The sequence below is a fragment of the Lampris incognitus genome, chromosome 18 (assembly GCF_029633865.1).
Source record: "Lampris incognitus isolate fLamInc1 chromosome 18, fLamInc1.hap2, whole genome shotgun sequence".
Taxonomy (NCBI): Eukaryota; Metazoa; Chordata; class Actinopteri; order Lampriformes; family Lampridae; genus Lampris; species Lampris incognitus.
The window spans coordinates 37,482,187-37,499,686 of NC_079228.1; the positions used below are offsets into that span (position 1 = coordinate 37,482,187).

The 17,500-nt window shown below is 43.6% G+C and overlaps 1 protein-coding gene across 1 annotated transcript in view; it reads right to left on the reverse strand.

Moving 5' to 3' along the window:
- Positions 1-17,500, reverse strand: part of LOC130128445 (tenascin-X) — a 64,846-nt gene that overhangs the window by 38,127 nt on the left and 9,219 nt on the right. The window contains 1 exon segment of the mRNA XM_056298054.1: positions 11,425-11,540. Within this exon segment, the coding sequence (XP_056154029.1) occupies positions 11,425-11,540 (116 nt within the window).

A 17,500-nucleotide genomic window follows, 5' to 3' on the forward strand; every position in this document is an offset into this window, starting at 1 on the left:
ATTAACGAAGACCGCAGCCCGCCAGATGGCGGCGGCCGTCCTGTGCAGCGCCCCGCCCTCTCCGTGCAGTACAAGTCCACACTGCAACCCCTGAAGGCGAGTCTTGGATTTTATTTAACTATTTCAAAAAAAAAATTAGTTGACACAAATAAGACATCCAGAATTTAAAACAGGGACACGTTGTCTTAAATATCCAACGTGCAACAATAAGGCTGTTGTAGAACGACCAGGATTTCACTCCGACCCAAACGACCATGGGTGGTCAAAATGACGGCCGGTCTTTAAACTCTATATTTAAATACCCAGTTGGGATATTAATGCATTACATAGTATGTTAGTATGTCTGTAAGGAAATGACTGACACCAAACTTAACATTTTAACAGCTATAATACTATTTTTAAGCCATTTAAACTTCAGAGAGACATGGTCCAACTTGAACAGCAAAATTGAAAAAGTGAAAATATGACCTGAAAAACAAAACGGAAAACACATATTGCTAATCTAACAAACATAACAAGGCCTATAAAACATGAAAAATGTACAAAAAGAATTCAAAATAAATATTGAACCAGTCCCAAACAACGACCGGAACTTAAAACTACTAGAATGACCGGGGCGGTCATTTTGACCGCCACGGTTTTTAAACTCTATATTCTGTCAAGATAAATACCCAACTGATATATTGATGTATCACATATGTTAGTATGTCTGTTATGAAACTAACTGGCACCAAAATTAACATTTTAACAACTTTAATACTATTTTTCAAACAATTTAAAATGGCCCCTGCCCAAGATTCGGAACCCTTAACGAAGACACCAATGTTCTCTCGTGGCTGAAAAAGATCCTCGAAAGGGACCGAAGAGACCACCGCAGCGCTCGTTGACCCACTAGCAGGCAACAACTATGCTAATATGGCTAATGCCGATGATGGGACAGCAACGCCATCTGAAGAAGATGGCGTTTACAGGGGACTTCCTGTAAATCACCAGCTTCCAAAAAAAAACCTCTATTTGAATACCATAAGAAGAACAACGACACTGATCAAACTCAAGATATTACCGGAGCTCTCTCTCTCTCAACTTATCAAGCCACGCTTTGACGCCATGGAAAAGGTGACTGGCGATAACTCGCTGACAACTGAGGGCCTAAAGAAAACCATCGATTATGCCTTACAAGAGATACACGACATAAAGAAGAGGGTTGACATCACTGAAAAGAAAACCAACAAAGTTGATTTGCTTTCTTCCAGGATGCAGGAAAGAATTGTGGAATCTGAACGATACTTAAGAAGATGGAACCGGGTCCGCCGTGGTGTGGCGGTCTAAGCATCGGCTTTGTGTCGATGCAGTTGCCCACTGGGGACCCGGTCTCATTAGATCCGACTATGGCCAGATTCGATGAAGTAGTAATAATTGGCAGCGCTGTCTTCGGGAGGGGGGCAGAGTCGGCTTGTGTTCGTCACATGAATGCGTCTGTGTGTGTGTGGGGAAAAGCAGTGGTTCGGCCTGGATTCGCCTTGTCACGGAAGGGGTGAGGCGTCTCCTTCAATACTGCCGACCGGAAAGATGCAGTTGGCAAACGCATGCAGTACGAGGGGTGGGTGTTTGAACTAGAATAGGGAGCGATTGGCCACTAAATTGGGAGGAAAAAGGGAAAAATCAGAAATAAATTTAGGAAGAAGATGGAACCGGAAGTCTGTGTCCAAGGAAGATGTAAAGAGAGAAAACGATCCTTCCAGATGAGAAACAGTGAACAACAGAGAAGTTGTTTTTTTTAAGGTGGAATTTCATCTGGATCGATGCTCATTTTGTCCGCGGGGCGAAGGAACCAGAAAGTTAAATTTTTTGGGACTTACATTTCAGATTTAAAGATTTTGTGGTTTCATAATAAAACATGTCACTTCTGGACAGGCTTTCATGACGACCACATCCCCAGATGTTAAATGAGGCTTCGAATCATGGAAACGGTGTGTCATGACCTGTCATGTGGGAAGATGGCTGTGTGAATTCACGTTTGCAGCGGCCTCACCCAGTACTGGTGTGGGAAGATGGCAGTGCGAACTTAAGTTCGCGGCGGCCTCACCCAGTACCGTCCATGCAGTGTCTACCATGTCTGCATCTAGGTTTGTGTTTTCGTTTGATGGCTGAGGGTGCTGGATCGGCTGGGAGAGCTTGGTCTGCTGCGTCCTGTGGGCCTGGGGACCATAGCAGCCCTGCCTGGAGCTGTGTCCAAGGAGGAAACACCAAGGGTGGTCTGACAGGACGCAGAAGTGGGGCAGGCAAAGCTAACTGCTAGCCCATGCAGACCAGCAGTTCCGATAACACCAAGGGCGGGCGGCCGCCTTGCCTGGCGTTGACTGTGTTTTTGGTGTCGTCGTGTGGAGGAGGTGTATCAAAGGTGTCTGGCTGGGAGAGCTGGCTTTGGATCGGCTGGGGGAGCCTGGTCTGCTGCATCCGGTGGGTCCAGAGACCACGGCCTTGGTTGGAGCTGTGCCCGAGGAGGGAACACCGAGGGGGGTCTGACAGGATGCAGAAGCGGGGCAGGCAAAGCTAACTGCTAGCCCATGCAGACCAGCAGTTCCGATAACACCAAGGGCGGGCGGCGGCCTTGCCTGGCGTTGACTGTGTTTTTGGTGTCGTCGTGTGGAGGAGGTGTATCAAAGGTGTCTGGCTGGGAGAGCTGGCTTTGGATCGGCTAGGGGAGCCTGGTCTGCTGCATCCGGTGGGTCCAGAGACCAAGGCCTTGGTTGGAGCTGTGCCCGAGGAGGGAACACCGAGGGGGGTCTGACAGGATGCGGAAGCGGGGCAGGCTAAGCTAACTGCTAGCCCATGCAGACCGGCAGTCTGACAGTCATCCTGGCATTCGCTCTCTTGGACAGTGAATTATATATATATATATATATATATATATATATATACACACTACCGTTCAAAAGTTTGGGATCACCCAAACAATTTCGTGTTTTCCATGAAAAGTCACACTTATTCACCACCATATGTTGTGAAATGAATAGAAAATAGAGTCAAGACATTGACAAGGTTAGAAATAATGATTTGTATTTGAAATAAGAATTTTTTTTACATCAAACTTTGCTTTCGTCAAAGAATCCTCCATTTGCAGCAATTACAGCATTGCAGACCTGACAGCACAAACAGGCTCTAACAGGTACTATTTAATGAAGATGCCAGTTGGGGACCTGTGAGGCGTCTGTTTCTCAAACTAGAGACTCTAATGTACTTATCTTCTTGCTCAGTTGTGCAACGCAGCCTCCCACTTCTTTTTCTACTCTGGTTAGAGCCTGTTTGTGCTGTCCTCTGAAGGGAGTAGTACACACCGGTGTAGGAAATCTTCAATTTCTTAGCAATTTCTCGCATGGAATAGCCTTCATTTCTAAGAACAAGAATAGACTGTCGAGTTTCAGATGAAAGTTCTCTTTTTCTGGCCATTTTGAGCGTTAATTGACCCCACAAATGTGATGCTCCAGAAACTCAATCTGCTCAAAGAAGTGCCCATCCAACCAATCCAACTTGTGGGAGCTGCTTCTGGAAGCGTGGGGTGCAATTTCTCCAGATTACCTCAACAAATTAACAGCTAGAATGCCAAAGGTCTGCAATGCTGTAATTGCTGCAAATGGAGGATTCTTTGACGAAAGCAAAGTTTGATGTAAAAAAAATCTTATTTCAAATACAAATCATTATTTCTAACCTTGTCAATGTCTTGACTCTATATTCTATTCATTTCACAACATATGGTGGTGAATAAGTGTGACTTTTCATGGAAAACACAAAATTGTTTGGGTGATCCCAAACTTTTGAACGGTAGTGTATATATATATATATATATATATATATATATATATATATATTGTTGGCATGTTGAATATATGTGTTTTCGTCGTTTTTTTGTGTAGTTCGGATAAATGTGTTCTTGTAGTTTGGATGTGTTTTTGTCTTTGTGTTGCACTATTGTGTGCTGGGGGAAATGATATTTCATTTCATGTGCGCAGGTGCATGGAATGAAATGACAAATAAATGTTCCTGACAAATAAATGTTCCTGACAAATAAGTGTTCCTGATGACCTCCAGCTGCCACTACTGGATATTTCTCCTGGCCGGTGCATCACAACTCTGCGCATCTGAGGAACCCGTTAACGCCGTCATGTTCTCCAACCGTCCGGTAAGAGAGTTGAGCTGTGTAAATCCCACCCGGCACCATTCAGATGAACAGAATCCAGGAGACCGGCTTGGCTGGAGGGGGTTTATGGGAATTTTGAGAGAAGCGTGATTATTGCTGTTGACAGGTGGAAATCTTGTAACTGAACATTTCCTGGTTGACTTGGATTCCAGAGCTGAATGTGAAAACAGGGAAGCACTACACACATCCAAAGCACACCGGGTCCCTGTTCTCAATACATCTGAGGAGGACCTATGACCCACTTCTACCTGAAGGAGCTTAGATCAAACAACTTCCACCTCCTCTGTGACTCCAGGACAACGCTGCTTAGAACTGGTCAGGGCTGAACAGAATATTCTGAAAAAGTATTCCTGAACACATCGTGCGAAATGTAATCAGTAACATATTCAGTTACAATACCCATAACGAGTAATTTATTTACATTACATTTAGAAACGTTGTGTCATGAATATGATTCATGTCACGTTGTGGTTTATTTCTAGTTGTTGCTGGTATGTCCATGTCATGTCAAGCCCTTCAAAGGGCGTCCACACTCCCACCCCTACAGGACTTGTACACCAGGTGGGGCAGGACCGCTAGAAGGATTATTACGGATAAGGGACTGTTTCGGACGCTGTGGTCAGGCAGACGCCTCCGCAGCCACATGGCCCACACACCCACCCACCCACACCCACACCCACACACACACAGACTCAGAAGGAGTTTCTTCCCCCAGGACACAAGGACACTAAACTCAGCTTAACAATGACAACTACATTAGTAATACTACTGCCACTTTTACCACTTTACTACTCTGCCTCAGACACTTTCCCCTTACTTATCAGTCTAGTTGTACACTTGCACTTACTTGTACCTGTGTTGTTTAAAGCAACTGCACATTGTATATATATTTTTTTTCTTGTCGGGATATAGCTTCTGTATACTTCCTGGATATTTTTAACTTAAATTTCATTGTATATATATATATATATATATATATATGTATTCTAAGCACAAAAAGTAAGGAAATTTGTGTTTGGTGGATTATTTCTTTGTTGTAACAATGCTTCTTGGCAATAAATCTTATAGCGTTGGAAAGCCTGTTTATTTCCCTTTTAAATGGGGCCACATGTGTAAGGAACCTGTATTTGTGGGATGAGCAGCAGAGCTGAGTATGTGGGTTGCGCCCATGAAAAATTTGCCAAATCTTCTCTAGCAATGCCAAACAGCTTATTTTGCTGTTGCTATTGACTCTTGTTTTGAGCTTCCGGTGCCCCAGGTGCTGACAATCAGCTGCCTGATACAAGATTTATTGCCAAGAAGCATTGTTACAACAAAGACATAATCTACCAAACACACATTTCCTTACTTTTTGTGCTAAGTTTATACATATATATATGTTTTGTTTTTATTTTAACCCCATTTTATTATTATTGTGCTCATTTCTGTTGTTGCACAGTTTTGGAGTTGCCAAAAAATCTCATTGTACTTGTACACGAAGGATGTGACAAATAAACCCTTTGAATCTTTAATGAATCGTGACTCATTATCTCATCATGTGTTCTACTACGTATGTGTTCACCATCGGACTAGCACTACTGCGACCCGGCACTGTGCATGCGGGGGGAAATGTGCACGTGGTAATTTCAAAATGCTTCATCGCTTGTAAAAGATTAAATCATTACTTCTAATTGGGAACCGGGAAAGCACCAGGGCACACAAGTTTCATCATGGCCACCTCGCTACACATTATATTATTATTAATATTATTATTATATTATTATTATCATTATTATTATTATATTATTATTATATTATATTACTATTATCATTATTATTATATTATTATTATTTTGCATAAACAAGAAATAAGCTGACCGAGGAACACAAATGTACACATGCACAGATTGATGCACTAATGTGCCTGTCTATGGACGCCATGGTTGACACATTCATACATTTCTGTATTTTTCAGAGCATATTTTGCTGAGGCTGTTGAAGACATGAATTATTTTATCTTAATTATGGAAATTATGAATTTTCCTCCCTGCACTGTCAGTTCAAGTTACCCTGTGCTTGCACAGCCACACACACACACACACACACACACACACACACACACACACACACACACATACACACACGCTCCGAATGATGTCAGGGAAAAATGGAGGGTAATGACCCAGTGCTATAAAAGACTTGCCATTTTTATCCGAACAGCATCACCAGAAACACTCTGTGTTCTTCCCCACGGACGGACATGATTTATCGTACTCTGCCATCTTTGGAGCGATGTTTGGATGTCACGCAATTTAATGACAGATTTTTACAGTGTTTGCCATGGAAACAATACTTGGCGACCTCTACCCAATCGGTCTTGATGTACAGAGCCTTGTCCTCCTCTGCACGTGACCTCATTTATTCGATGCCACGCTAAAATCTTTGTGATGTGATGGAAACTTTATGGAGCTATACTTTCAGTGTACTTGTCAGGGAAATGATGTTTTTTTGTTCTTTTAGTGCATTTCTGCCATCCTCAGAGCCTGACGGGGATGTTGTAATTCAGTGTGCGCCGTTCACGTATGACCCTGGAGGATGTAAGGAGGATTTCACGCAACAGTTTTCATAATATTTATCACAGAAATGAAAGTTAGACCGTCCTTCCAACATGATGTGGTGATGAGCAGTCTTCAGCATCCTGTCTTTAAATACGCCAGAGGGCTTAGAGATCTTTGAATTTTTGGGAATTACTTGCAATGAAAATGATGCTGAAATGTTTTTTGAGTGTTTATGAGGAAAAAAATTACATTTGCAATTCCTTTTATTGTTACGTGGTAGACATATTGTCCATTTAACAGCTTTTAAAATGTGGTTACAGAGGACCATCTGCCAGTGATCACATAATACTGAACTTAAGGATTTTGAACTCTATTGTGTCAGTATTTGAACGCTCTTGAATAGTATTCAGAAACCCAATGACATAATGAGTTCCAATGACTTCAGCTTCCAGTGTGAGAAGATGGCGGTGCAAATTCATGTTTGCGGTGGCCTCACCCATTACCGGTGTGGGAAGATGGCGATGCAAATTCACATTTGCAGCGGCCTCGCCCAGTACCGTCCATGCAGTGTCTTTGTCCACGTCTGCGTTTAAGTTTTGTCTTGGTTTGATGGCTGGGAGAGCTGGCGCTGGACCGGCTGGGAGAGCTTGGTCTGCTGCGTCCTGTGGGCCCAGGGACCACAGCCCTGCCTGGAGCTGCCCCCGAAGAGGTAACATCGAGGGTGGTCTGACAGGACATGGAGGGGGAGGCTAAGCTAACCGCTAGCCCCTGCAGACCAGCAGTTCCGTTAACACCGAGGGCGGTCTGGCGGCGGGCTCGCTTGGCGTTGACTGTGGTGTTTTTGGTGTCGTCGTGTGGAGTGCGGGGAGGTGTGTCGAGGGTGTCTGGCTGGGGGAGCCTGGTCTGCTGTGTCCGGTGGGCCCAAAGACCACGGCCCTGCCTGGAGCTGCGCCCGAAGAGGAAGCACTGAACGTGGTCTGACAGGATGCGGAAGCGGGGCAGGCTAAGCTAACTGCTAACCCATGCAGACCGGCAGTTCCGACAGTCATCCTGGCTGGCCATCGTTCCTTTGGACAGTGATTTTTGTTTTTGGTTTAGTTTGTGTGTGTGTGTGTGTGTGTGTGTGTGTGTGTATATATAGCGTTTTTGTCCGAAACTGTCAATGGTGTTGAGTGCTCGACTAATGAGGAGCGGAATATATATATATATATATATATATATATATATACTAAGCACAAAAAGTAAGGAAATGTGTGTTTGGTGGATTATTTCTTTGTTGTAACAATGCTTCTTGGCAATAAATCTTATACCGTTGGAAAGCCTGTTTATCTCCCTTTTAAATGGGGCCACATTTGTAAGGAACATGCATTTGTGGGATGAGCAGCAGAGCTGAGTATGTGGGTTGCGCCCATGAACAATTTGCCAAATCTTCTCTGCCAATGCCAAACAGCTTATTTTGCTGTTGCTATTGACTCTTGTTTTGAGCTTTTGTACCCCAGGTGCTGACAATCAGCTGCCTGATATCAGATTTATTGCCAAGAAGCATTGTTACAACAAAGACATAACCTACCAAACACACATTTCCTTACTTTTTGTGCTAAGTTTATATATATATATACGTATGTGTGTGTGTGTGTGTGTGTGTGTGTGTGTGTGTGTGTGTGTGTGTGTGTGTGTGTGTGTTAGCTTAGATATATGTGTCAGTTAGTATTTGTGTTCTTGAAGTTCTTGTAGTTTTTGGACGAGTTTTAGTCTCTGTGTTGCACTGCTGTAGGCCGGGGGAAACCATATTTTGTAAATGACAAATAAAGTGTTCTGGTTGGTGATTCCTGATAACTCAATCAATCTGTCAGTAATCTGTGACATTTTGCAACGTCTGCCAGGAGACAGGGATGTTTTCCCTCATCGTTTATGAGATCCCATCACTGACGTGTAGGGGAGACGCTGTTTTGAAATTCCTTATCACAGCAAGGATGATTTGTGCTCCCAAACAAGCAGCACTGCCGTTCCAAATGCAGTCCAACCGCTGTTAACATCCCGGGATAATTTATGACACACCATTCCTGCATTTCCTCTGGGATATGAAGGAAATGTCACAGAACGTGGCCGGCGATGTCTCTTCATCATATCTGGGTTCACCAAACTGCCGGCTTCTCGAGGACTTTTAGAGTGCTCGAATGATTTATGATCAGCCGTCAGGATTGAGAGGGAAAATTTCAGAGGCAGTCTTCACACCATTTGTCAAGAAAACGATACTTTTGCAACATCTCTCCAACATCACCCGGCCCACACAGCGCCCCCGCTATCTGCACCGGTCTCAGTCCTGCGTGGTTCATCACATCCACGTTGGGAAGCCATGAAACCTTCGAGGAGCGTTGCAGGAAAGGTTTTCGTGTGTGTGTAAACGCAGTCTCTGTGTTAGGTTTGGGGCCATCTGAGATCAAATCTACTCTAAATGTTTGTCATATTTAATGTCAATATGATGATGGGTGCAAGTGCTTTGCTATCAAAATAAGTTTTGAAGACTTCGTACTTATCTGCCCCGGCTTTTTAAATGATCTCATCATCTGAGAAGGGTAGATTTTTGTATGGTTGTGTAACGCCATAGCAGAAGACGGGAGAGTTTGTGTGGGGGTTTAGGTGATGAATAGTGCTGGCCCACGATAGCAGTACTATGACTCAAACCAGGGCTGGGCGGCACAACAGCTTTTTACGTTATATCAGTATATTTTCAAACACGATATAGGATAAGACAATGCCATTTATATCGATGTAGTTTGATGTTGCGTTAAAATACATAACCCGCTTCTTAACAGCAGAACGACCGGCCTTTCACTCCTACCTAAAACGACCGTGGGTGGTCAAATTGACGGCCGGTTTTTAAACTCTGTATTCTGTCAAGATAAATACCCAACTGGAATATTAACGCATTACATAAGTTAGTATGTCTGTTAGGAAACGACTGACACCAAACTTAACATTTTAACAATTATAATACTATTTTCAAACCATTTAAACTTCAGAGAGACATGGTCGAACTTGAATAGCAAAATTGAATAATTAAAAATATTACCTGAAAAGCAAAACAGAAAACACATATTGCTAATTTAACAACGTAACAAGGCCTATAATATGTGAAATGTAATAAAAGAACTGAAAATAAATATTGAAACAGTCCCAAACAACGACCGGAACTCAAAAACTACTAGAACGACCGTGGGCGGTCATTTTGACCGCCACGGTTTTTAAACTCTATATTCTGTCAAGATAAATACCCAGCTGATATATTAATGCATTACATATGTTAGTATGTCTGTTATGAAACTAGCTGACACCAAAATTAACATTTTAACAATGTTGATACTATTTTTCAAACAATTTAAAATGGCCGCTGTCCAATGCCTATACTGCAGCGCCTCGGTGGTAGTCATGGTGCGTCTGTAACCAGACATGTTGGAAATGATCAAAAATCAAGTTTAGACTATTTCTCTCCACTGGAGGACGCTGGTGTGTTTCTAGGACAGAGCAACGAACTTAAAGGACATGACGCGACCAACACACGTCGTAAATAGTGACATGACGCACAGGATCTCGTGCAAATCACGAGCGGTCATTTTGACGGCTCGTGGTCGTTTTAGGTACATCTTCTCATTACTTTTTTTTGTGCAATTGACCTAAAACTAATTTTAAATGCAAATCTATGCAATTTTAGGAGAATTCAGGGAGCGGCAGGTCTGTATCTTATAGATACTTATATAGATATTTATCTAACATAGGCTATTTATTTTAGATGATTTTTCACTTCCGTGTTGATATATTGTGCAGCTGTACCTGTCTTTGCACTTCATTTTGATGTTTGATCTGTTTTAATAAAAGTGCTTGTGACCTCTCACGTGTGGCTTTGACTTACAACTGAACATTTAGCCCACTTCCTAGAACACACAGAGACATACATCGTGTATCGCCACTCAGCCTAAAAATACCGAGGTATTATTTTTGGTCCAAAGCGCCCAGCCCTCACTGAAACACAATGGCCGCTAAAACAGACAGACCTCGAAACAGACTTTATATGGTTGTTTGTCTGCAGGCCTCAAACTCCCAGAAGGCCAAAGGGAAAGTTAATGTACAATTTCTGGAGTCTTCATCATGGGTACTTGTGGTGTGTTTTCAACATGTCCTGTTGGACTGAAACGTCGACCCGAAAACAGCTCTTAATATCCTGAGAGCCGGGCAGCAGGCCATGGGAACAACCTTCTGTGTGTTTTGGTGTGGGGCCACTTTTGTCAACAAGCACATCTGTTGTTGTCTGCGTTACTGCAGCAAGACATGTGTACGAGAAAGTGTATTCCTGTCTGTCTGTTTTTGTGCCTGTCTGTCATTATGCCTGTCTATCTGTGTGTCTGTATAGCCGTCTGTCTCCCTGTCTCTTGTAATGTCTGCCCTGTCATTCTGCCAGAAGCATGCAGACAAACACACAGACAGAATGATAGGCAGACAGACAGACAGGCAGAATGATAGGCAGACAGACAGACAGGCAGACAGGCAGACAGACACTAAAAGAGGCAGTGAGATAGACATCCAGACTATCTTTCTGTCTGTCTGTCTGTCTGTCTGTCTGTGTGCTTCTCTTAATGCTCGTATATCCATCAAGAAGTCTTTGTGTGTGTGTGTGTGTGTGTGTGTGTATACCTGGCTGGTGAAGGTGATGTGGTAGGTTTGGTACTGGACAGGGGGCGGAGTCCAGATTAGAGTGACAGACGTCTCTGTGATGTCGCGGGTACTCAGCTGGGTAACACCTGACATGACTAGAGAGAGAGAGAGAGAGAGAGAGAGAGAGCGAGTGGGAGAGAGACATTGGTTGATGCTGTGGGATGTGAGGTGAAACAGTTGATATACTACAGTCATTTGGCAACAGGGGCTTCCTTCCTGTTATGAAGTGATTTGAATGGAAATAAGACAGAGACACGGACAGAGAGATGAAAGAGATACTGACGCAAAGAAATGAAAGCGAGAGAGAGAGAGAAGGGGGAGGTTTGAAGAAAGATGAAGGGGCAAAAAGACGACAACTGAGAACGAGAACAACAAAGAGAAGAGGAAAAGAGAGAGAAACTGAAGCTTCCTATCTGCACATCTGGACTCCAACAATTAACAGCAGTTACAGACTGCACCTTAATGCACGCCGTGTTGGATTATTACACCCCTTAACTCAACTTTAAAATCCCTTCATCCCTCAAACTGCCACGGCCCATGGAACGGCACGCTCCGTGGAACGCTCATCAGACCTCCCGTCGTTCCCATATGAGCGAACGCTTCACGTTCTCTTTTCTTTACTCCCAGGAAACTTGTCCAACTGAGACCATAAACCACGGCTCTCCGAGGAACAGGAAGTAACCTGCCTTCTCTCTCTCTCTCCCTTAGTCGGTCACAACAACTTAACACTCATTAACTGAGCAAGTCATTCACACAGTGTCTCTGTCTCTCTTCCTGTCAGTCCTTCATTCGTTCCTTCCTGCTCGTCCTTCTCGGTCACATACTCAGTCCTCTGCTTTCTCTCATTTCTGTCACTCAATAAATCTCTCCGTCATGACGGATGGAGCTGAACGAAGGGCGCGGCAGGCAAATAGCTGTCCTGTTACTGTCCTGTTTTTATTTCTAACGGAGAAAATACTCGCCAGTTATACTTCAGGATAACTTTTGTCATATTTTAGCTCGTCAGTGTAAGTTAGCTGGACATCACAGTGTGTATTAAAGATCCAGCTCGATGGTTTTGATTCAGCCAATCAGGTTTTATGGTGTAATATTATTGTTAGGAGTCGTTTCTTCATCTTCAGAAGTATCATTTGATTTGTTGTAATCGTGTTAGCGCCCCCTCTCGGGAACACAGTCAATTCTCAGCAGGTCGACATCACTTGACTTTTTATTGGTAGCTAGCTAGCTCGCTAACTAGCGCGACGCTGCCAGGCAATTTTGAAAAACAGACCAGCTGAGAGACTGATGATGATAATTCATTGACTCGCATTCATTGTCCAGTCAAATCAGAGTAAATCAGAGTAAATCAAATCAGGTGATAAATCACATCATCAGCAACTAGATGATGTGATTTATTAGCAGAAGCTGGTTGGTCTTCTGAAATGGTTTAATCATGTTGACACCCACAAGGAGAGTTTCTCAAGGGGCTTTAGTCACATTTTCACTACAACAGCAGTTCTGATATTTTAGATGACTTCCATGAACAAACCTGTTAAAAAAAAAATACGAGACTGGAAAACACAATTTTCATTGGACTGGACCTTTAAATTCTAGCATATAACAGAAAAGAGAACAGAAACAGGCGTCACACCTGCACAGCTGCCAGGGGGAAGCCTCGCAGCCTGGCAGTGCCACATACAGTCAGTAATTTATAACCACTGGTCGAGTATATTCAATAACAATTGATGAATTTGTTTTACAACACCGGTGCTCATAAAAACGACAGCTGAGGAATATTCACATCGTCTGATGTAATGCTCTCATACAGCGTTCGTCTTTCGTCTGTCGACTGCTTCTCCTGCAGTGAGCCGTGAAACTCACCGTCTCTCGTTCATTTTCATCACACTGGCCTGCTTGGTTCTGGGGAGCCAACCGTGAAAGATTTTGGCCTCGTCTGACATCTGGACTACGGCATGATGTCTCAATTATAGTTTTTCTGTCTGATGATGTCACCAGGCAGTTACCATAACTAATTGTCAACAAGGTATCCAAAAATCACAGGCAAACCACTCCCCTCATTTGAATCTCTACATACTAACCGGACCGTAAAGGGAGCAAAGAAGATCATCTCCGACCCATCAAATCCTACTCGTCACCTCTTCCAGCTCCTTCCCTCAGGGAGGCGCTACAGGTCACTCTCCACTAAGACGAAACACTTCACAAACTGCTCCCCCCCCCCCCTAGCCATCAGGACTCTGAGTCCCTCCCTATAGTCCCCTCCTCACACCACTGGCATAAATACCATCATTTAACCTAACTGTTGTGCGTGATATGTTTGTTTCTGCTTTTGCGTAACTGCATTGTTTGTGATAACATGTGGAGTGTCTGTTGTTGTCCATGTATGTACTGTGCTGCTGTATAGCTTAATCTGTACCAAAAACAAATTCCACCTGCCTTGGTCGTGTGGCTCATAAAACAATCTAATCTAATCTAATCTAATCTAATCTAATCTAATCTAATCTAATCTAATCTAATCTAGTCTAGTCTAATCTAATCTAATCTAATCTAGTCTAGTCTAATCTAATCAAGACTAATTTAGTCTAATCTAATCTAATCTAGTCTAGTAGTCTAATATAATCTACAAGTCAACAGGTTGACATGTAGCTGATGTGTTGCACACAAAGTGTATTACTGCTGCTAATTCTAATGCCAGTAATGGATGAAATATAACAATCAAAATGAGTCTGTACTAGCGAATACAGTCTATCTATCTATCTATTTGTCTGTCTATCTATCTATCTATCTATCTATCTATCTATCTATCTATCTATCTATCTATCTATCTATCTATCTATCTATCTATCTATCTATCTATCTATCTATCTATCTATCTATCTATCTGTCTGTCTGTCTGTCTGTCTGTCTGTCTGTCTGTCTGCACACTTAAATGTCTACACATACACACACACATGCAGAAGTCACTTGGCTGTATTGACACACAGCCAGAAGCACTGACAGTCTCAGATGCTGGCAGACCTCCACACAAGCACACAACTGTCAGACCTTCTCACCACATACACACTTTCACATAACACACACACACACACACACAACCAAATGACAAGAACATAGTACACGCAGAACACCAACACATACAGTGCAAAAAGCAGTCTCTCTCTCTCTTTGTCTGTCTGTCTCTCACTGGCTCTCTCTCTCCTTTCTCTCTCTCTCTCTGTCTGTCTGTCTGTCTGTCTGTCTGTCTCTCACTAGCTCTCTCTCTCTCTTTGTCTGTCTGTCTGTCTCTCACTGGCTTGCTCTTCTCTGTCTGTCTGTCTGTCTGTCTGTCTGTCTCTCTCTCTCTATCTCTTCTCTCTGTCAGTCTCTCTCTCCTTGTCTGTCCCTCACTTTCTGGTGCTCTCTCTGTCTGTCTGTCTGTCTGTCTGTCTGTCTGTCTGTCTGTCTGTCTGTCTGTCTGTCTCTCTCTCTCTCTCTCTCTCTCTCTCTCTCTCTCTCTCTCTCTCTCTCTTCTCTCTGTCAGTCTCTCTCTCCTTGTCTGTCCCTCACTTTCTGGTGCTCTCTCTGTCTGTCTGTCTGTCTGTCTGTCTGTCTGTCTGTCTGTCTGTCTGTCTGTCTCTCTCTCTCTCTCTCTCTCTCTCTCTCTCTCTCTCTCTTCTCTCTGTCAGTCTCTCTCTCCTTGTCTGTCCCTCACTTTCTGGTGCTCTGTCTGTCTGTCTGTTTGTCTCTCTCTCTCTCTCTGTCTGTCTGTCTGTCTGTCTCTCTCTGTCTGTCTGTCTGTCTGTCTGTCTCTCCCTCTTTTTCTAGCTCTGTCTCTCGCAGATACACGTGCACAAAAACTTGTGGAGGTACACAAAAAACAGGCAGACACGGATGATCTGTATGCTAGTTCGCTCTATCTCCTCCTCCCTCTCTTTCTCTCATGCACGCACACACACACACACACACACACACACACACACACACACACACACACACACACACACACACACAGAGCCTGCAGTGTGAGGAGCATTACACAGCGGTCCGGTCCGGGGCGTTTTATGGAGAGCAGGCTTGGCTCCAGACGCTCCACTAATGAAACAGTTCCGTCATTTGAATGGCTGCTCTGTTGAGCCACTTCCAAACACAACGTCCACTAAATCACAGAAACGCTGCCTGGCAACACAACCGCCAACAACAAAAAACACAACAAAACAAAACAAAAAAAGGAGCAGAAAACATTTTCAGGAGGCGAGCGGCTCAGCTGACCCCCCCCCCCCCCCGTTCACTCTCCAAGGTCAGACTTCACTTTCTATGCCGCCGCTTTACCAACGTTTGAGACAGGCATGTGATCAAGTGATCAGGAGAAAGATGGTCAGTCTTGTCTGTACTGGTCAACCCACTGGAAGGGAGTGTAGAGCTGCAATGAATGAAGTCTTAGATCCGTTTTTTTGCTGCTTTACAAGAACTTTTTCACTTTGCAAAGATGATAAAGCCTTTTTGTGTGGTCCTATATCAACTTGATGAAATGGCGCCACAACTTTCTGTCTTTGGTAACTGCTGGTTTCGCTGTGACCATCACCAAAACAAGCCTTTCTCCGACACGACCAACAAGTTTTCAACAGCTGGCTGAGCTGACCTCAGCTGAACCGAACAGGAAGGTCAACTGGACTGAACTGAGCACAGAATCGAACTGAACCACAGGCGTAACGAGTCAGTGCCGGGCCCCAACGCAAGCTGGTTAGAACACCCCGGTCCACCCATCACAACGAGACCTAATGTAATGTCATGTCAGTGGAGAATGAACAACGTGAAAGCTTTGAAACGACCAGCAACAGTGAAACACACCGCACTGAAAGAAACGACTACTAGATAACACTACTAACAGCAGCAAGGCCAAGCTAGTGCTACACTAGCCTACTAGATAACACTACTAACAGCAGCAAGGCCAAGCTAGTGCTAAACCAGCCTACTAGATAATGCTACTGATAACAGCAAGACCAAGCTAGTGCTACACTAGCCTACTAGATAATACCACTGATAACAGCAAGGCCAAGCTAGTGCTAAACCAGCCTACTTAACTACATCTGGTGTCGGACCACCACAACAGATGAAAACATAATCGTGACAGCGAACCCTCACATAGACAACATCAGACATGTCTGCACGTAGGTTGATTAGTAGTCAAATACACAATAAATAAGTCCTACAACCTAGAAACACTCTCCTGGCTTTTCACTGTATGACATCTCGACACTTCGCCAGCTAGCTAACAGATTGTGCTATGCAGTAGTACACAGTAGTACGCAGTAGTGTGCATGTCCATAATTACGTGCGGGCACACTTTGCACATTTTTGAACATACCGTATACCGTAGACTCGGTGCTCGAGATCTTTGATACAATAGTGGGGAGATAAAGAGGGGTGCGTATGTGCGGGCCCTAAACTGTTGCTGGCCCTAAACTGTTGCAGGCCCTAATGTAGCTGCATTACCTGCATACATGGTAGTTTCGCCTCTGAAATGAACTAAACCAAACAAGAAACTGAGCTGAACTGAGCTGAACAGAACAGGAAACTGAACTAGAATGAACTGAACAGGAAACTGAACTGAACTGAACAGAACAGGAAACTGAACTGAGCTGAACAGAACAGGAAATTGAACTAGAATGAACTGAACAGGAAACTGAAGTGAACTGAACAGAACAGAACAGGAAACTGAACTAGAATGAACTGAACAGGAAACTGAACTGAACAGAACAGAACAGGAAACTGAACTAGAATGAACTGAACAGGAAACTGAACTGAACTGAACAGAACAGGAAACTGAACTGAACTGAACAGAACAGGAAACTGAACTGAACTGAACTGAACAGGAAACTGAACTAGAATGAACTGAACAGGAAACTGAACTGAACTGAACAGAACAGAACAGGAAACTGAACTAGAATGAACAGAACAGGAAACTGAACTGAACTGAACAGAACAGGAAACTGAACTGAACTGAACAGAACAGGAAACTGAAGTGAACCATCCTAAACAACAATGTTGTAGTAAGACAAAACCAAGTCAGCTGGGCGAG